The sequence below is a fragment of the Phascolarctos cinereus genome, unplaced genomic scaffold, assembly GCF_003287225.1.
Source record: "Phascolarctos cinereus isolate Bilbo 61053 unplaced genomic scaffold, phaCin_HiC Scaffold_5;HRSCAF=322, whole genome shotgun sequence".
NCBI classification, from domain to species: Eukaryota; Metazoa; Chordata; class Mammalia; order Diprotodontia; family Phascolarctidae; genus Phascolarctos; species Phascolarctos cinereus.
Genome location: NW_027555958.1, coordinates 90,806,905 through 90,829,432, shown reverse-complemented (window position 1 = coordinate 90,829,432; position 22,528 = coordinate 90,806,905). Strand labels below are relative to the sequence as shown.

The 22,528-nt window shown below is 39.4% G+C and overlaps 1 protein-coding gene across 1 annotated transcript in view; it reads right to left on the bottom strand.

The window, feature by feature from the left end:
* Positions 1-22,528, bottom strand: part of PRKN (parkin RBR E3 ubiquitin protein ligase) — a 1,801,990-nt gene that overhangs the window by 28,043 nt on the left and 1,751,419 nt on the right. Inside the window, exon 10 of the mRNA XM_020986759.2 lies at positions 10,940-11,023. Coding sequence (XP_020842418.1) covers positions 10,940-11,023 — 84 coding nt within the window. The remainder of the gene's footprint in view (positions 1-10,939; positions 11,024-22,528) is intronic.

Below are 22,528 nucleotides of genomic sequence, written 5' to 3'. Positions count from 1 at the left end.
TTTTACAGATAATGAAATGAAGACCCAGAAAATTTAGGTAGCTTCCTCCAAGGTAACAAAGGTAGCAATTTACAGAAGCTAAATTTGAACCCAGGTCTTCTGATTCCAAATATTAGAACTTTGTCTACTTTTCCTTGGTGACTATCTCAAAACCATGATCACAAGCAAAGGTACCACTGGAATGTAATGGGGTTACAGCCTACATGGAGAAGAAAGTACAAGTGATAAAAAGCACAGGTCCTAGAAATGATGAAGTAAGTAAAGATAACTGAGTCTCAGAGGTTAAATGACTTGCTTGTAGTAACACAGCTATGTCTTGGTAGAGGCAGAACTTGAACCCAGATCTTCAGAATCCAAGATCAATGTTGTTTCCACTATATGCTATACCAGCCTCCTACTCTGCTCATTTAAAAATTATTAGTTATGTTATGTATCTACTACTACTACCATTACTACTATCACCACTACTACAACCAGCATCACTACTACTACTACTACCACTACTATTACTATCTACTACTATCACTATTACTACTACTACCACCACTACTACTGCTACCATTACCACTACAACTATTGCTGCTGCTGCTGCTACTACTACTTACTAATAGCTATTATTATTATTATAATTCACATGCATATAGCACTTTATAATTTATAAAGTACTTCTTCCCACTTACTTGTCTAGCCTGGTGTAATCTAATTCTAGTAAAACTGAATTCTTTCCACCTTCTTCCTTCTCCATGCCTCTGCTCATGCCATCTTTCATATCTGGAATAGATGACACTATTGCTTCCATTCAATGACATCCTTCTTATCCTTCAAGGCTGAGTCACAAAAATCAGGACCACAGAAATCTTTCCCAATTCACTTTATGTGAAATGGATCTCTCCCTGTTCAGATTTCCCTAAGTACTTTGTTAGGTTTTCTTCTTTCCACTTAGCTAACCTTCTTTTTATATCACAGCTATTTATTTACCTAACCTCTGCTACCCTCTCCAATTAGACCATAAATCCCTTGAAAGCAGGGCTTTTGTTGTACCTGTATTTATGTCCCAAGCACCTAACACAGGACTGAGCACATAAAGGGCACTTACTGAACGTTTCTCAAATGAATGGATTGCCAAAAACAATCATGATCCTTTAAACCATCATGTATACGGGGTTTAGTCTCAATTTACTCATCTATTAAATTGAGAGAGGCAAACCTTGTCCTTAGGTCTGTTGGGGGAACAAATCTATTTTATTTGGTATTACAAGAGCAAGTGTTTACTTATTAGAAAAAAACCCACAAGAGGGAATACATGCAGGGAATCAGACTGTGGGGATGAAAACTCACTGGCTAGAGCAAGTGTAACCACACGGAATTGAACTCTTATTAGCTTGTGATGGATTGATCTTCTGTCACTGAATTCCCAAACTCCTTGCACAGTTTCAACTTAAAGCTTGTCCAATTTTAAAAAACCCATTTTAAACCAATTTCTTTGTTTGCTTTTAAAAAATTACAGCATTAATCACAAAGTGCATTAAGCTTTTGGTCAAATAGCCTAAGTGATGTGAAAAGCTGATTGGGTCCCAGGAGGAATGAGGCTTCCTTGCCTGGGCTCTGTGATATCAAAGAATTGAAACAGATCAGTGTTAAAAGGGAGGACCAGTACAGAGTAGTCAGGGGTTACTAAAAGGAAGGGGGGAAAAAAAGCCTTGCAAGTCTCTGAGCCCCAGGGGCCGCTCTTATTTATTTATTTATTTGCTAGGCTTCTATAGTACCTTTCTTCTAAAGAGCTCAGTTGAATGAGAATGGTGCCCTCACAGCTACAGAGGTCACCCACCCAGAGGTGGCTTAGAGACAACATAAAATACACCAAATCCTTGATCGTCTTGCCAAACTGAATTAGGTTTAATAGAATTAGTTTGACACAACTGACTTCCTGCTCTCTTGCTCCCTATTCTCAGGGGCCACTTTTGATTGAAATATGGAACCCTTGGGGGGCTGAGCCAAGATGGCAGAGTGAAAGCAGTGACTTGCTTGACCTCTCCCCCAAACCCCTCCAAATACTTGTAAAAAATGGCTCTAAACAAATTCTAAAGCAGCAGAACCCACAAAAAGACAGAGTGAAGCAAATTTCCAAGCAAATATCCAAGCTAACCTGGATGGTTGATTGCAAAGGTCCTCTCCCTGCCTGGCAGGGAGAGGAGCTCAGTGTGGTGTGGGCATGCAGGCTGCAGCAAACCTGGAGCAGGCCTCAGAGGACTGAATTGTGGGGAGCTGTGGGGGTTTCCAGACTCCCACCCATGAACGCCAAAGACAACTTAGAGGGTTGGTGGGAAAAGTCTGTTTCTGTGGTGCTGAGAGGAGCTAGGTTTCAAAGTCAGTTCCAGAGCATAGTGTGGGCCCAGGGTGGTGGCTGTGTCCTGAGCTTCCGGCTGACAGACTGAGGGGGAATCGAGTGGCTGATCAGAGGGAGACTGTAGGGATCACTTTGCCAGTGCTGAGGCAGGAATCTCTTGCTTTGCCTGTGCCTAGATCTGGGTCACAGTTCTGGGTGGTGGTCCTGGGGTGAGGAGGAGCATGGTAGAGCTTGCAGTGGCTGTGGACAGGAAACCTTTCTCACAGTTCCAGGACAGAAAGGAGTGCTTGTGGTCACTAATAGACCAGAGCACAGACCAGGAAAGGAGTAAACACCTCACCCCTTATCATACCACCTTGAAAGCACTGAAAATTTAGAGACCCTTACAAGTATCTCTGAAAATAGCTGTACAAACCCCAGAAGCTTGGGACAGTACGTTCTCCACGTTGGAAGCAGACTCTTACCTTGACAAAGAGTTTAAAACTCAAGTAATTGGCTGGGATCATGAGCAAGCAGCACAAAAAGAGTCAGACTATATTATCTTACTTTGGTGACAAAGAAGTTCAAAACATACAACCAGGAGAAGAAAACAAAGTCAAAGCTCCTACATCCAAAGCCTCCAAGAAAAATATGAATCAGTCCCAGGCCTTGGAAGAGCTCAAAAGGGATTTTGAGAAGCAAGTAAGAGAAGTAGAGGAAAAACTGGGAAGAGAAATGAGAGTGATGCAAGAAAATCATGAAAAAGTCAAGCTTGCTAAAGGAGACCCAAAAAATACTGAAGAAAATAACACCTTAAAAAATAGCCTAACCCAAATGGCAAAAGAGGTCCAAAAAGCCAATGAGGAGAAGAATGCCCTAAAAAGAAAAACCGGCCAAATGGAAAAGGAAGTCCAAAAGCTTACTGAAGAAAATACTTCCTTAAAAATTAGAATAGAGCAATTGGAAGCTAGTGACTTTATGAGAAATCAAGACACTAAAACAAATCCAAAAGAATGAAAAATTAGAAAACAATGTGAAATATCTCATTGGAAAAACAACTGACCTGGAAAATAGATCCAGGAGAGAGAATTTAAAAATTATTGGACTATCTGAAAGCCATGATCAAAAAAAGAGCCTAGACATCATCTTTCAAGAAATTATCAAGGAAAACTGCCCTGATATTTTAGAACCAGAGGGCAAAATAGAAATGGAAAGAATCCACAATCTCCTCCTGAAAGAGATCCCCAAAGGAAAACTCCTAGGAATATTGTAGCCAAATTCCAGAGTTCCCAGGTCAAGGAGAAAATATTACAAGCTGCCAGAAAGAAACAATTCAAGTATTGTGGAAACACAATCAGGATAACACAAGATTTAGCAGCTTCTACATTAAGGACGCAGGGCATGGAATATAATATTCTGGAGGGCAAAGGAGATAGGATTACAACCAAGAATCACCTACCCAGCAAAACTGAGTATAATCCCTCAGTGGAAAAAATAGTCATTCAGTGAAATAGAGGACTTTCAAGCATTCTTGATGAAAAGACCAGAGCTGAATAGAAAATTTGACTTTCAAATATAAGACTCAAGTGGAACATGAAGAGGTAAACAGGAAAGAGAAATCATAAGAGACTTATTAAAAGGCTGACTGTTTATTTACATTCCTGCATGGAAAGATGATATTTATAACTCATGAGACCTTTGTCAGTATTAGGGTAGTTGGAGGGAAAAAATATATGTATGTATGTATAGAAGATAGATAGATAGATAGATAGATAGATAGATAGATAGATAGATAGATAGATGGCACAGGGTGAGTTGAAGATGAAGGTCATATCTGGAGAATAAAATTAAGGGGTGAGAGAGGATTATACTAGGAGAAGGAGAAAGGGAGAGGTAGAATGGGTAATTATCTCACAAAAAACAGAAAGAAAAGGCTCTTACAGTGGAGGGGAAACGGGAAGGTGAGAGGAAATGAGGAATCTTATTCTCATAGGATTTGGCTTAAGGAGGGAATAACATACACATCAATTGGGTATGGAAATCTGTCTTACCCTACAGGAAAATGGGGGAAGGGGACAAGAGAGCAGGGGGATGATAGAGAGGAAGGGCAGATTGGGAAAGGGGTAATCAGAAGAAATACTTCTGAGGAGGGACAGGGTCAAAAGAAAGAATAGAATAAATGGGGGGCAGGATAGGATTAAGGGAAATAGAGTTAGTTTTTCATAGCATGTCTACTATTTTTCATAACTGCACATGTATGGCCTGTATTGAGTTGCTTGCCTTTTCAATGAGGGTGGGTGGGGTGGGAGGAAGGGAGAAAATTTGGAACCCAAAGTTTTAAAAACACATGTTTAAAAAAAATGTTTCACATGCAACTGGGAAATAAGAAATACAGGAAATGGGTACAGAAATCTATCCTGCCCTACAGGAAAATAGAAGGGGAAGGGGATAAGAGAAGGGGGGAGAGATAGAAGGAGGGCAGACTAGGGAAGGGTATTCAGAATGCATGCCATCTTGGGGAGGGGGAGTGGGGGAAAATTTGGAATTCAAAATCTTGTGGAAGTAAATGTTGAAAACTAAAAATAAATAAATTTGCATTAAAAAAAGATAAATAACAAAAATAAAAGAAATATGGAACCCTTAGCAAATTAATTTCATGGTGCCACCTTGAGAGGGAATGGCAGGAAAAAAAAAGATGAATTATTCCGTTTGCCCCCAGGAGACAGTCAACCAACCAGACAGGGCTGCAGTATCTAGGGTTATTGAGATAGAATTAGAAGCTGACTCTAGGAACCTAGGGAGAGGAAAACATGTGGAGAGCCCAGTTCCAACTCTCTGCTCTATCAAATATTCCTTAACTGTGTGGTCTGTGGTTTGTCCTTTACTCTCAAAGAGGACCATCGCATCAGGAAGATGATGACATGACTTGCAACTGAACTGGATTTGAGTGAGGTAGAGCTGTGCAAAGTCACTAGTCTCACTTTCTCCTCCAGAGCCATCTGGGTCCAGTGGCCAGATATGGATCAGAACAACTATAGATGCCCCATCCTTAACTGACTAACCAAGGCTGAAATCACCTCTCCCTTCTCTCAACTCCTCTACCACATTCACTATAGAAGCTGTGCTGCCGACTTATATAAGCAAAGATTTACACAAGTTTTTTTTTTCATCTCCGCAATATCAAAACAAATAATGACTGTTTTATATCAGCCTTAGCTCCCTATTATTCCCAGGATAAAATATAAAATCCTCTGTTTGGCTTTTAAAAGTCCTTCATGACCTAGTTTCTTCTCACCTTACTAGTCTTATTATACCCTACTCCAGGTCATGCCCTCTGTGATCCAGGGACACTAGTGGTCTCCCACCTACTCCTCAAACATAACTCAGAGAGTTTTCGCTGGCTGTCCCCCAGTATTCTTCCTGCTCATTTCCATCTCCTAGCTTCCCTGGCTCCCTTTACATTTTAGCTAAAGTCCTACTTTCTGCAAAAAGCCTTTTTCAATCTTCTTTAATCTTAGTTCCTTTCCTCAGGGCTGGCAGCTAACAGTGCAGTGGATAGAGTACTAGGCCTCAAGTCAAGAAGACTCATCTTCCTGAGTTCAAAGCTGACCTCAGATACTTACTAGCTGTGTGACTCTGGGCAAGTCACTTAACCCCGTTTGCCTCAGTTTCCTCATCTGTTAAATGAGCTGGAGAAGGAAATGGCAAACCACTCCAGTATCTCTGCCAAGAAAAGCCAAAATGGGATCATGAAGAGTCAGACAGGACTGAACAACAACAACAATCCTCTAGGATCTCTCCCAGTTTATCTTGTTTGCATCTTATTTGTACATAGTTGTATGTATATCGTACCCTTGATTACATTGGGAGCTCTAGGAGAGCAGGGACTGGTTTTTTTTTTTAATTTTTAATCCTTTGTATCCTCAATACTTAGCACAGTGCCTGACATTGACACAAAGGAGGCCCTCAATAAGAGGTAACTGATTGAGTGATTAGATTTTCACGTGGTTCTATAAATCTGGACCACTATAAGTAATGGAGCAAGAAGCATCAATCTTCTTAGGACCCAAGACCCCACAGGCATCACCTGCAGGAAGGGTGTGTGTGTGTGTGTGTGTGTGTGTGTATGTATATATATAATATATGTATGTCTTGAGACATATATATATGTCTTGAGAAGGCAAGAAATATATATATATAACATATATATATATACACACACTCACATACATACACACACACACACACACACACACACACACATATATATATATATATGTATGTATTTCTTGCCTTCTCAATGGGGGAGAGAAGGAGGTAAAAGGAGGGACAGAATTTGGAACTGAAAATAAAAAATTTAAATAAGATAAGATAAATAATAAGGAAGGGAAAGGGAAGGGAATAAGCATTTCTATAGTGCCTCCTATGTGCCAGACATTGTGATAAGTGTTTTACAAATATTATTTCATTTGACCTCAATTAATTTACAAATAATTCACAATAATTTGATCTACAAGTAATAGATTTATTATAACCATTAAAACACTGAACTATTGAAATCTGTTCACAGAAAATTTTTATGATAATATGTCCCCATATTTATATTCAACCTTCTCACAAAATTGAAAATGGATCCCTGACTCTGTTTGTGATTCTGTTTCCTATTTTTATTTTTCGTTGGCAATGGGGTAAAGTTACTTGCCCAGGGTCACAGAGCTAGTAAGTGTTATATGTCTGAGGGCACATTTGAACTCGGGTCCTCCTGAATCCAGGGCTGGTGCTCTATCCACTCCACCACCTAGCTGCCCTCTGTTCCCTATTTTAATTTTTTTTTTAAATTAAAAAAATTATTTTTCTGTTTCCTATTTTTAAAAAATGTCCTTAATGTCACTATTATTTTCCAGTAACTCCCCTCAATTTCTCCTCTCCCAAGAGAACCCTCCCTTGCAACACAATACAAACCTCAAAACATTTAAAGATGACAAATCAACCTATCAGCCATGAGTTATGGTTTATGTAAGTTTCTGCTTCCGTACCAAGAACAGGAAACAATGTTTCATCATCTTCCTGTTGGCATCAAAGCTGAGCTGCAGCAAGCATGATCAGGGAAGCCCATCATTTGCTGGATGGCTTAGGGTACTCCCTACATTTTGGTTCTTGGTTGAGGTGACAAAGCAATTCTTGATTAATTTCCAGTGACTGGGTAGTTTTCATGAAGATAACCAGCGATTGAGCTTCAGGATGGGGATAGATTCTTGGGGAAGAAGTTCTTTATTGAAAAAAAGCTGTGAAAACTCCACCCCTTCTTGGAGAACTCTTCATTTTCTCCTGTGGACAGAATTCTAGAAGGTGGGGCAGTGGTGGTGGTGGGGGGAGACCCCCCCCCACCTTGGCCCAGCAGCACAGAGGTTCTCTTCTCTCTCCCCACTCCAGCAGCAATGATGGATTGGTGAGCTGGATCCTCGGCTATCAATCTTCTGCCATTTAGTTTCCTTCCCTGAGAACAGGGTAGCAACTAGAGATGCTGAGAAATGGTCATTTTCAGTCTTGCTGGCTATCTCATGAGTACAAGAGATCTAATCAGGTATAGCCTACTTTTGGGAGCTGATTTCCATAAACCAAGCTTCTTGGAGGAGAAGACCCCTGACTGCTAAGAGCATCCTGCAGCCCAGCTGGCCGGGAAGTACAGATCTTACAAGGTGCTTGGGCAGTGTAGATCCCAGGTGAATGTAAAGTATTTGTTGAGCATTCCCACAGAGTTGTCTTTACCTTCCAAGGGAAGTATAATGAATGCAATAGGCAATTTGAGATGTTTTCTGTACTTAATTCATGGCTGTGGGTCTTTTGCATCCTAAGTACTTCCTGTGGTGCAGGAATCAGGGGTTTCCTCGATCATCACTGTTACATATTCTATTAATCTGGATTCTGATGTCTCTTAATGTTTTCTTTCCTGTTACTGCACGGATTGTACAAATGGGTCTCTTGGTTCTGTTTTTTTTTCTCTCCCATGCTCTGCATTAGTTCACACATGTCCTCCCAGGTTTCTCTTTATTTCTTATATATATCACTTCTTACAATGCAGCTCTATTCCATTATCTTCATATACTATGTGAGTTCTAAGCTCGATTAAAATTGCACTAAGATTTTGGGGACAGCCTGTATAAAGGATATTCATTTGTCTCTGATGTCCTTGAGAGTATATACCTAGGAGCATTATTATTGGGTCAAATGATATGAACAATTGAATCACCTTTTTTTTGGAATGATTCCAAATCATTTCCCAGAATGCTCAGGCTTCTTCATTTTTAAATTTTTCTTCTTGAAATCATTTAGGTATCTTTTGATCTTATGATGAAGGGAAAAGGAGGAGGAAAGTTAAATCTATAGAGTTTTTTTTTCCACTTCTGTTTTTAAGATAACAAATGTTTTCCAGCAGAGGGAGTTTAAGTATGTCTTTCATGTATGCAGCATGCTAGCCAGAAATTTTTGGCATGAGTATGACTCATTTGTCATGAAAAGCCTTCTGAAAACACTAACAGGAGCACTATGAAATTACAGGTGTCTTTTGAAGTCCTGAGTGATTTTTATGCACCAGACACTGGATGGGAAGTTGACGAATTAAAAGTTCACTGGACTTCCAATTTTTAATTTCACAGAAAGCCACAGGATGGGGCCCCTAGCAGCAAACTTTCTTGACCCTAACAGTGGAAATCTTATTCTTGTATGTGGTTGTTTGCAAGCTGCTTTTTGGGTCTTTTACCCTGATAAATGCAGGGTCAGTTTTCTTAGTATGAAAGTCGTTTTGTAAAATTTCTCCTCTTCCTATTAAGGTTAAGAGAGCAATAGATGGTCCTACAGCTGGAGAGCTGTGGCTGTGTCACTACAACTTTAGCAACCTTCCCCTTTCCCCCACCCCCATTTTACAGATGAAGAACCTGAAGCCTGAGGAAGGTTAAAAAAACTTGTCAGAGGAGGTCACATAGCTAATAACTAGCAGAGATAAGATTTAAACTCAAGCCTTCTGACTTCAAACCTAAATCTCTTTCTCTTATATCAAGTTGGGTATACTTAAGAAAAACCTTTTGCCATAATTAAAATTAATTAGGAAATGCAAATGTATTTTCAGTTCCATAAGTCTTACTTTTCATAATGAGTTTCAATCAACACTTTCATTATCTAAAGGTATTAATCAAGGTAAGAAGAAGGCGTTTGTTTAATAAATCAACGAGAGGTGTAAGCTTAGTGTAATTTATGAATTTCCCAAGTACTCATCCTCTTTTCAGACTTTCACTGTCATTCACAGGCATTGATAATTTTCGTCTTGGAGCCTAAGAAAAGGACTTTCTTATGAAACTGGAGCCAGAGTTTAAATTACTTTAATGCAGTGGGTCTCAAACTAGTTCTCCTTTCTTTCCCTACCCCACCAATCCCTTCCTCTCCACAGATTTCTGTCCTGTCTCCTGATGTCCAACATTCCCTCTCCTTATGCCCCTCAAACAAACGAAATTCTGTAGGTTGTCTTATACCACAGTAGGCGGTCTTGTAGCACTAGAGCACAAAGTAGCTGGCTTTGGTTCTGTAGCTTCTGGTCAACCCTGGAATGGGGAGGGATTCCTGGGGAGGACCATAGAGATGGAGACCAGCACATGCCAATCATGTAATTTCTAGTTGTTTCTAACTACCATCAAACAACTATTTTGGACTTGGTAGCTCTAATATCCAAGATTCTCTTTAAATGCCCCTACTACTCCTACCCAGGCTCTTGAAACCTGCTTGAGAAATATTGATTTAAGATAATGAATCACCATTTTGAGAACAGTAATCCAATCAACTGTTACCACTCACTGATTGGCCAATAATAGATTCCAGGCCAATCCCTACTTGGTCATTGTTTAGGCCCTGATTGGCTCAGAATGAATGTAAATACCAATTGTTTCTGTTTTGGCCAGAAACTCTGAGGGTCTTCCCTTCCTAGGTCTTTTTTTTTTCCCTAAAAGAGGTGATTCTTTGCCTCATTTCTTATTAAGCCTTAATCTCTTAATATACATTGCCTCAGTTAAACTGAGACCTGTTAAAGACCTTAGCTTGAAAACGCCAAGGTTCCCCACTGCATCCAGGGCCATCTCCAGTAGTCCTGATCTATATGTAGCCACTGGACTCAGATGGCTCCAGAGATGAAAGTGAGGCTGATGATTTTGCACAGCTCTCCCTCACTTAAATCCAATTCACTTGCAAGTCATGGCATGATCTCCCTGATGTTATGGTCCTCTTCAAAAATGAGGAAAAACATGAATCCTGGAAACCACATGTCAATCAATTGCCCATGACTCCAATCACCATCCCTGTGACTTCTAGCACCCAAGACACTCCTCTCTGGCCACCACTCCTCTCTATGTGTGGTTTTCCTTGATTAGAATGTAGGATTTTTAAGGCAGGGGCTAAGTTGCTGGCTTGAATTTTCAGGGCTGCTGAGTACTTACTAAGTACTTAGCACTTAAGTACTTGTCAAGTATTTGGCTCTTAAATACTTATTAAGTACATAATAAATGCCTTTTCATTCATTCATTCATTCATTCATTCATTCATTCATTCATTCATTCAGTTAGTCAGTACCTGGGCTGTTGCTCCCGAGGCTTGAAAAAGGGTGCTGCATTCCCCTTCATGGTACTCTTCTTTACAATCACGGCAGAAGATAAACTGAAACACAACACATGCCTATATTAGAGAGATGCCTCCCTTTGGTTGTATGAGTTGTCAACTTATTGTCCCCCTGCTATCCACTACTACTCTTCTAGATACTATTTTAGATACTAGATACTAGTATGACTCTCCTAGATACTATTTATTCCAGATCTATTGTTTGTCAGTAGAATTCAGTGGAAAGAACATAGTCTGTGGACGGTGACTTGGGTTCAAATCCCACTTTTGCCATTTACCTGCCTATGTGACCTTAAGTCCTCTTAGTTCTTTACTAGCTCTGGATCTATGATTCTAGGATCCTAAGCAAAATATAGCTATCGTTTGCTGTTGTTCAGTCATTTTTCAGTCATGTTTGACTCTTTGTGACTCCATTTCGGGTTTCCTTGGCAAAGATACTAGAGGGGTTTGCCCTTTCCTTCTCTAGCTCATTTGACAGATGAGGAAACTAAGGCAAACAGGGGTAAGTGACTTGCCCAGGGTCACACAGCTTGTAAGTATCTGAGGCCAGATTTGAACTCAGGTGTTCCTGACTCCATGCCTGGTGCTCTGTCTTCTTTACAATCTAGCTGCCCAGTTATATTGCTATATTGCTCTGCTATTAAAAAAGAGAAACTAATTATTCAATGTGCCCCATCTAACATTTATAGAGAGAGAGCATCACTACATTGGATCACAGGATTTGGAATGGGAAGGGAGATGATCTAGGTCAAATCCCACTTCTTCTGCCTCTTCTTCTTCTTCTTCCTCTTTTTTTTAACATGATGAAACAGACCCAGAGAATTTTAGTTACTGACCCAACATTACACAAGGTCTAATCAGCAGACCTTTTACTAACTAGGTCCTCTAATTCAAAATCCGTGCTCTTGCCATTTGATTAACCTCTCTGACTTCCCTCTGAAAAGTGAGCATCCCTCTGAAAACATCTATAGACTGAAGTGAACTAACAGTAAATTAATAAAGAAGTAAAATAATAATGCATTTTCCAATGTGCTTTTACAAACAGTACATAAGATGATACATACAATGATATTATTGATAGGTTTTACTGCCACATTAGAGGAGGGGAAACTGGGGCTAATGACAGGCTAGGTGGAGCAGTGGATAGAGCACCAGGCCTGCAGTCAGGAAGACTCATCCATCCTCCTGAGTTCAAATTCAATCTCATTCACTTACTAGCTCTGTGATCCTGGGTAAATCACTTAACTCTGTTTGCCTCAGTTTCCTCATCTGTAAATGAGCTGGAGAAGGCAGCAAACCACTCTAGTATCTTTGCCAAGAAAACCCCAAAAGGGGTCAGGAAGAGTTGGACATGACTGAAAACAATTAAACAAGGTTAGGCAAAAGAAGTGGTAGTACTGGGACTAGAATCTAGGTCTACTGAATCCTAACTTTCCATTATACCTTGCTAAGGTCACGACATTTATTCAGGCATTCATGGATTCCAAAGGAATGAACAGAGATCTTTCCTTTTTTCTTTATCTTTTGGAGGCAATCTGGGTTAAGTGACTTGCCCAGGGTCACACAGCTAGTAAGTGTCTGAGGCCAGATTTGAATTCTTTCTTCTTTTTAAAATGAGGCTTGTAATTTCATCATGGTGGGGATCTCCCAGTTAGGAACTTCCTATACTAATGAAGACTAGTACCTACTATAACCTTGTTATAGAGAGTTCCCTGAAATACTGAGAGAAGTTAAGTGACTTGGCCAGGGTCACCTAGCTAAGAGATATCAGAGAAAAAATCTGAACACTGGTCTTCCTGATTCCAGGGCCAGCTTTCTAGTTACCATGCTACATTGCCTCTTGATAGGGCCGAGCATAAATAAGTGGAAAACAAGCAAAAGTAATTTGTCTAAAGTTATAAAACTAGTTAATGGCAGAGCTGGGACTATTATCATGAGGAATCCATCTGAAAAAGATACTCATATAAGGGAGACTTGGACTTCTAATGGAGGAGTTAGGGAGTAGAGGTACTTTATCTGCTGTGTATTATAGGTATGGCTAGCAAAAGAACTGGAAATGTGATTTTTTAAAATAGTATTTTATTCTTTCCACATACATGTAAAGACAATTTTTAACATTCATTTAAAAAAATTGAGTTCCAAATTTTCTTCCTTTCTTCCCTCTCCCCTCCCCAAGATGCTAAGTAATTCAATATAGATTACACACACATACACACACACACACACACACACACACACACACACACACGGATATAGAATCACATAAAACATTGGAAATGTGATTTAGCTACCTCCCTAACTATTCCTGGTTGGTGATAGCTACCACCCAATCATCTGGAAGATTCCATAAGGCTCATGGATGTATTCAGTACTAAGGGAGAGGGAAGGGACAGAGATGGGGACTCTTGGTCTTCATTCCTGTTATGCTCAGTAAAGCATGTAACCTTTTAACTCTGTGGATTTGGCTAAGCTATAATTGCTACTGAAATCATCCTTGGAAATAAAATACACAATCCTAAGAACAAGTGAATATGAGGAATTCACAGGAACATGGGAAAACTTGTATGAAATGATGCATGGTGATGACAATAAGGTGAATGAAAAGAACATTCAAATGAAGTCAACTTGCAGTAATCAATGACCACCTCGGGTTTATAAGACCAGGTAATGGAAACATCCTTCCTTCTCCTTAGAGAAGAAGGAGATGACAACCCAGAAGGTTTGTGTATCTCTGCAAGACAAGGTCATTGTATTGTTTGTCTTAGTAAAAGTGATTTCATTAAGAGTTCAATACTGGGATATGGGGGTAAGGAGCTCTATCTAGAAATGACTATGATGTTAAAATAAGAGGCATCTTAAAAATGTCTTAGAAAGAACTTGAAAACAAAACAAAAAAATAAATTAAATATAAACATATCACTAGCTTGCTCACCTGTGAAAATAATTAACATATATACATATGTGCTAGGACTTTTTCCTCTTGCCACACAATAATAATAATAATAATAATATTATTATTATTATTATGATAACTAGCATTTACATAGCACCTACTATGAGTCAGGCACTGTGCTAAGTGCTTTACAAATATTGTTTCAATTCAATAAAGTTTTATTAAGTATCCACTCTGTGCCAGGAACTGTACTAAGTGCTGGGGATACAAAAAGAGACAAAAAATAGTCCCCACCCTCAAGGAGCTTACAATCTAATGCGGATCCTTACAACAACTGACATGAACATATTTCCTCACTTCCCCAAATCACAGAATCTTGGAGCTTGAAGTGATCTCAGATTTCATCTAGTCCAGGCGATACCTGCATACGAATCCTTCCTATATAGCACACCTGAGATGTAGTCATGTAACTTTTGCTTAGAGAATCCCTGGGGAACTCATTATTCTACTCATGGATAGTTTTAATTGTTAGTAAATTTTCTCTTACATCAATCCCAAATCTACCTCTTTGCAATTCCAAGCATCCTTCCTTATTTTTACCTCTAGAGTTAAGCAGAATAAATATAATTCTTCTATGTGAGAGACCTTCAAATACTCAAACATTCAAATAGCTAGAATGTGCCTTGCAGAACTTTTCTGCTTCAACCATCCCCAGCGTTCTCAGCTGATCAGTACCTAGGAATGGTCTCAAGGCCCAGACACTATCCAGTTTATGGGTGTCCTTCCTATAAAGCAGTGGCTAGAACCACACACATTGCTCCAGATGTAGTCATAGTTAATTTCTCAATTCTTAAAAATCAAATTGGAAAATCCATCCATTCTCTCTGTGTATTAAGCACCAAGCAGAGAGATAAGGCCTCATTCTGGAGGCAAATGCCACAACCTCTTTAGAAGCCACAGAAAATCAATAGGGAGCAGACTCCAAGAGAGAGTGGGGCTCTGCCACTGTGTGGCCTCGGGCAATTCAATTAACCTCTCTGGGTTTCAGTTTCCTCATTTAAAAAAGAAAAGGGTTGGACTAAATGACTCATGTCTGCAATGCATTCTCTTCTGCCCTCTGCCTCTTAGAATTCCCCAGCTTCATTCAAGGCTGAGCTCGTGTGCAACTGTCTATGGTAAACTGTTCCTGGACTGTTTAGTTGTGGACACTGTCTCTCTCCTCAGATCAGCACATATTTGTGTACGTTATACAGCCCTCATGAAGAAGAGAAGCTCCCTGAAGACAAAGCTAGGGACACAAAATAAAATAAAAAGGCAGAGCTTCCATGCAGTGACCATTTAATTAATGATTATTGGATGGGATCGGATCAAATAATCAACAAGCATTCATTAATAATTATTGTTATTTACTAGGTATGAGACACTGTGCTTTAGCACATGGGAAATACAAAGGCAAAAATCCAATTGTTCTTGGCCTCAAGGAACTGACATTCTAATAGAGAGACAATGTTACCATGTGTAAGTATATAAATAATACGCACAAAATGATTACAAGGTAATTTGGGGATGGAGTGTGACAGCAGTGCAGGGGAGGGGGTGTGGATCAAAGAAGGTTTCATATTGAAGGTGGTGGCTTCTACTTCTAATATTCTAGTCTAGGATCATTTTATGAACAGAAAATATTTATAGATGGGTATGCTCAGCTGTAAAATGGGGATAATAGCACCTACCTCAGAAAGTTACTGTGAGGACCAGTTGGATTGGCCAATCAACAATCATTTATTAAGCAATCATAGGTGGCACAGAGAGTAAGAGTGCTGGGCTTGGAGTCAGGAAGAGCTGGGTTCAAATCTAGCCTCGTATCCTTAATAATGATAGCTAGCCTTTACATAGTACCTACTACGTGCCAGGCACTGGGCTAAGCACTTTACAAATCCTTACAACAACCCTGGGAGGCAGGTACTATCTCCATTTTACAGATGAGGAAACTGAGGCAAACAGAGTTAAATGATTTGCTCAGGGTCATAAAGTTAGTAAATATCTGAGGCAGGATTTGAACTTCGGTCTTCCTGACTGTTCCACCCAGCTGCCTGAAGCCTAACAGGCCATGTGACCTTAAGCAAGTCACTTTTCACCTGTTTGCCTCAGTTTCCTCATCTGTAAAATGGGGATAATAATAGCACCTACCTTCCAGAGTTGATGTGAGAATCCAGTGACATAACATACGAATAGTGCTTTGCAACCTGAAAGCTCTATATAAATGTCATTGGTGGTGATTTTCATTATTGCCGCTGCTGCTGTTGTTATTATTATTGTTGTTGTTGTAATTTTATTATGTGCCAAGCATTGTGCTAAGAATTTGGAATACAAAGAAAGACGAAAACTGTCCCTGACTTCAAGCAGTTCACATTCAAATGAGAAGGGAAAACTGTAAGTACCTATATGATATATACAGAGAAAATAGAAGGTCATTTCTGAGGGGAAAATACTAGTGATACGTGCGTATCTGTGTGTATGGTGGGGGGCAGGTTACAGGGACTGGAAAAGGCCTCCTGGACAAGGTGAAATTTGAGCTGAGTTAAAACCAAGGAAATTAAAAGTTAGAGAGGAGGGGGCAGTGTCTTCCCCAGGCACTGAGAAAGCAGTGATACTGAAAATGAAGCATTGTTTGCAAGGATCAAGAAGTAGGCAAGAGTAACTAAATTGTAAAGGGCGGGTAGGTGGCGCCGTAGTGCACAGAGTACCAAGCCTGAAGCAGGGGAAAAACCTCATTTTCCTGAGTTCAAATCCGGCCTTAGATATTTAATAACTGTGTGACCCTGGGCAAGTCACTTAACCCTGTCTGCCTCAGTTTCCTTATCTGTAAAATAAGCTGGAGAAGAGAATGGCAAACCACTCCTGTATCTTTGCCAAGCAAACCTCAAATGAGGTCACAGAGAGCCAGATGCAACTGAAAAATGACTGAGTATCAAATGCTTTATAAAAGGTTAGAGAGGCTAAGAGTGTCTCATGGAGAGTCAGACACAACTGAATGACAATTGAGAGGCTGGCCGTACCCTAGACAATAACAGGGAAGTTCAGAAAGAAAGGGGACTAGGATTTGGGGAGAAAGATGAAGAGTGCTGTCTTGGACATGTTGAGTTTGATATGCCCATGGGATAGTTACTCTGAGATGTCTAAATGTCAGTTAGTGATGTGGGACTGTATCTTAGGAGAGTCACTAGAGCTGGATATATTGATCTGGGAATCATTTGAATAGAAGTCGCAATTGAGCCTCTGGGAGCTGAAGCTATAATCCAATGAAACTGTATGGAGTAAAAAAGAGAGAGAGAGAGAGAGAGAGAGAGAGAGAGAGAGAGAGAGAGAGAGAGAGAGAGAGAGAGAGAGAGAGAGAGAAAATGTCTAGGATAGAGCCTTGGAGGAAACACATGGTGAGAGAGTGTAAGTTTGATAAAGAACCAGCATAAGAAAGAAGAGTCAGACAGACACACAGGAGAACATCCAGGAGAGAGCAGTGTCACCAAAACTCCAAAAAGACAAAGTGCCCAGGAGAAGAGGGTAAGTGACAGTTACAAAGGCTTCTGAAAAGTCAAGGATGAGGAAGGAGAAAAGGACATTAGATCTGGCAATTAAGAAAATATTGACAATATGGTGAAAGCTGTTTCAGGTTGAACAATGAGGCTGGAAGCCAGAATGTAGAGGTTTTAGCATCAAGTGAGAGTACAAGGGGTAGAGGCACTCGGTATAAATGGCTTTGAAAAAACATTTAGTTGAGAAGGGGAGGAAAGATAAAAAAAACAACTGCAAGCAGCTATGGTAGAATCAAGTGTGTTTGTTTTTTAATTTTTTTTTTTTAAAGGATGGGGAAGACATGGATGTGTCTGTGGGCAGTAGAGAAAACAACCAACAGAGAAGGGGAGAATGAAGATGAGTGAGAGAGTGGGGGTAACAAAATCTGCTAGAGAAGATGAAGGCTGCATGTGGAGGGGTTGGCTTTGGCAGGGAGAAAGGTCACCTCTTCATCAGAGACTGGAGCAAAGAAGGGACAGCAGGGAGAGATATCTGGATGATGCGAAATGAAGAGGAGGAGACTAGATGGAACTCTAGGTGAACAGCTTCAATTTTTTCATGAAGTATATGTGGTGAGGTCTTCAGCCAAGAGGTTGAGGGGAAGATGTGTTTTAGGAGGTGTGAGGAGAGATGAAAAGATTTGAAATAGCTATTGTGCAGATTAGGAGAGCAAACTTATTAGAGAGGAGTAGTATGACTGCTTTGCTGCAGTAAGGAGTAAGATGGGGATGCATGAGATTATATATGTATCTCTCTCTCCACATGTATCACTTTACGAAGCTCAAAAAGAAATATATTTGTTTTTCTTTTTTTTTTAAATTTGGTCAGACCTGAGTCCTAGTGAGGAAATTCCCTCTATTAATGCAATTGTTTAGCAATTTATAGTCTTGGAAATTTGCCTGGGGACACTGAAAGGTTAAGTGATCTGTCCAGTGCTACACAGAGAGTATTTGTCACAGGTGGGACTTAAAATTCCTCCTGACACTGAGTTTAGCCCTTTATCCACAAGGCTTCACTGCCTGTGATAGAAATGTTAGCTATTATTATCATTATTACTCCATTTTTTCATTCCTTTTGACATCTAATAGAATGAATTGGATTTTGCCCTATCTGAAGAGGTATGAAAGTTTAGCTTGTGAAATTACATGGGAGAAGTTGCTAGTGTGGTGTGGGTATGTATGGATGAACACACACACACACACACACACACACATACACACACACACACACACACACAAACACACACACCCCACCACCAGCACCACCACCACCACCATTGTGGTCTCTGGCCACTTTCTTCCACAAACATTCTATCTGAGCTCCTGCATAAAGGGCAAACTGAGTTCCAGGTAAGTATGTCTAAGGCATTCTAGGTAGCAGCCTCATAGATAACATGTGAGTTTCTACAAAGCCTTCATCAGGCTTTCACATACCATCATCTTTTTAATGAATGTAGACAGTATATTTTGAACCACTGAGAATAATTCCATAGATGATTTCACACTGCTGCTTTCGATGGAAGCAAGTCTGATCTGTTGATATGACAGAGAAAACTCTTCACATCTTATTAGCTAGTGGATGAGATATAAAATCAGTTTCATGGTAGAAGAATACTCTGGAGGTTGATCAGTTTGTCAGAATAAATAGGCCTTCCCTGACACAAATACATTAAATTTCCTTTTCCACCAATACTATGGAGAATGGACTATGAGGAAATAGAAAAGGATGAGCCACAGCAAAATTAAAGCCACAGTGCCTGGCACATAGTAAATGCTTAATCAATTCTTGTTAGTTCTCTCTATCATCTATCCATCCATTTTTCTACTTGTTGATTGACTGATCAATGGATTTATTGATCATTTGATCTATCTAGCTAAAGCCCTGATAGTCAACTATGGCAACTCTGCAGTTAACCCATTTTAATGGCTTAATAATTAACCTAGTTGTCATTCTTCTTCCTACAAAAAAAAATTACTTACTACAACTGAGATTACAAACTTAATAAAACTGAATTAATTCATTTAGTTCACATTTTTAAATCAAAGAGCCCCAAGTTGTTTTATGAATATATCAAGTATTTATAATAGTAAGACATCATTTCCTTCATTTATAATCATACAAAGGTGAGGGTTTGATGACTTGAAGAAATTAGTATTAATTTTTAAGCAGTATTCATGTTTTATGGGCAGCTAGGTTGCACAATGGATAGAGCACCTGGCTTGGAATCAGGAAGACTCATCGTTCTGAGTTCAAATCTGGCCTCAGACACTTGCTAGCTGTATTTCCCTGGTCAAGTCATTTAACCATGTTCACCGCAATTTCTTCATCTGTAAAATGAACTGGAGAAGGAAATAGCAAATCATGCCAGTGTCTTTGCCAAGAAAACCCCAATATGGGTTGTGGAAAGTCAGAAATGACTTAACAACAACAACCTTAATATCTTGTTATTAACATCTCTTGCGAATCTGCTTTTAGGACTGATGAAAATCTTGAATTAGTTAAACTACAGCAATACAAATGACATAAATGCTATATTCTAAATCCATATTTCACATTTTTATTTTAACCTTTTCTCATGTGTTTAAGGATTAGATTTCAAAAGTTTCTGGGTGAGAAACTGGTTTTTTTCCCACACCTGCAGACATACAATAGCTGTACATACCAGCTACTTATTGCTTTGAATGTAAAAGGACCTCAGTGGAAGTTGATCTGCTCTATGGGCTGGCTCTATTCCGCATGGATTCAAACTTGAATTTATGTCCACAAATGGAAAAGAATTGTTAGTGAATTTAACAACTAGGACCACGTTTAGAATTGAACTACAAAAAGTAATCTTTTTTAAATGTAGAACTGGGACATTTAATCTGATTCCTTTATTTTGCTGATGGGGAAACTGAGGCCCAGAGAAGCTGTGACATGCCCAAAGTTATCTGGGTAGTAAGCATCAGAGGCAGGATTTGAACCTGGGTCCTCTGACTCCAAAGCCTGTGTTCTTTCCACCACTCTTAAGTTAGATTCTATGTATTGGAGATGTTTTATCATTATGTGAAAATGTTGAATGAAACTAGTCCTTGCTAAGAAATAGAAACCTGCTGCAGTTCTTATGTTTGTGGGTGTATCCAGGGCAGAAAGGAATGTTGACACCAAATTCTTGTTCACATACACAATCATTGGCATCAGCATGTCAGAAAATAAATGGAAACCATTTATATGATGTGTGTGCCCAGCATAGGGACCTTGAATATAATAAGCCTTGAAAGCTGCTTGTTAAATTAAATGAGCTTGTATTCACAAGTAGGCTTTGCTTTGTGCTACCTAAAATTTCACCAATCTGTTCAGATGACTAATTATAGCTCCTATTTATTTATCTAGCATTTGACTAATATTTTTCTTTTTTAATTAAAATTTTCTTATTATGAAATTAATAAACACCAACAATTTGCCAAACAATGGTTTGGGAAGACAGACAATAAACAAACATGAACATTTCAATAAACACAAACAGAAGCGAGGACTGTATATGAAACTTATGACCTTCTGTTACGTACAGTTTATTTTACATGTATATTAAATTTAACACATTGGTGGTAAAATTGCCCTCCTTGCCTGTGTCCCTTGCTGAATTTCTACTTTATTCTAGGTATTTTTATAATGTTTCAGTGTCAATCTTTTCTTTCTTTTATCTAGATTTCACCCTCTCCCCTGCCCTCCAACAGAAATTTTCCTTTGTAACCAAGACTGATCAAACCAAACAAATGAGCACATTCAACACATATGAAAAATTATGACTTATTTTGCACTTCTGGTCCATCACCTCTATGCCAGGAGGTGGGAAACAAGCCTCGTCATCATCACCATCATCAGTTTTCTGTAGTTGTGACTGTCATTGCATTTAGCAGAGTTCTAAAGTCTTCACAATTGGTTTTCTTTACATTATTGTAATCATGATGTAAATTGTAATCCTGGTTCTGCTCACTTCACTCTGCATCAGTTCATACAAGTCATCTGAGGTCTGACACCTGTGACAACTTTGAACTCCTTTAAATAAATGCCCACACTTAGTATTTAAAACAACCATGTGAAGTAGGTACTTTAGGCATTATTATTCCCATTTTACTAAGAGGGAACTAAGATCCAGATCCATAACTTACTTAAGGTCACATGGCTAGTAATCAGCCAGAGTCACAATGTGAACCTAGGTATTCTGATTTAAAGGCCAATGCTCTTTCTGCTATATTGTGCTGTGTCTCTTGGTTCATTTAACATTACCCAAAAAGGTACTTTTTATTTGAATGAATGAATGAATAAAGCCTTTATTAAACATATACTATGGGCAAAGGACTATGCTAAGTACTGAGGATGAAAATAAAAAGTCAGTCCCTGCTCTCAAGGAACTTACAGTCTTTTTTTTTTTTTGGTAGGCAATGGGGTTAAGTGACTTGCCCAAGGTCATACAGCTAGTATCAAGTGTCTAAGGCCATATTTGAACTCAGGTCCTCCTGACTCCAGGGCTGGTGTTCTATCCACTGTACCACCTAGCTGCCCCAAGGAACTTACGTTGTAATAAGGGAGACAACACATGTTGGGGGGAAGGCGTATCAGATAGAAAGGTCCTTGGTCCTTAGGGTACAGTGACAAAGCAGATGCTTCTTCTTCAAAGTCATTTCCACTGATGAAATCATCTCAATTTCTTATGTTGAATCATTTTACTCTTGGCAGCTCAGTAATCAATTCAGTTGCTGATTCAAAGCCATTTCTGCCACCCAATGTAAACTCAGTAAACATTGGGCTTTACCAACACAGAAATGACATTCAGTGGCAAAACAGGGTAAACTAAACTATAAGCAAAGATGGTGCTACAGGACACAGGGAAAATGATCCATTTCTCACCGTCCTTCTCTCTGATATATTTTCCAGGAATCTACCGTGGGGGAAAAAAAGCTAGGATTGCCTGTGTATGGCTTAAATATTCCCACAGGATATTTATAAACATTCATATGGTCATGCAGACTGACATTCTCATGAACACATGTTCTGGTGTGTTCTTTTGTGGGCCTTTAGTTAGTTTATGTTTTTGTTTA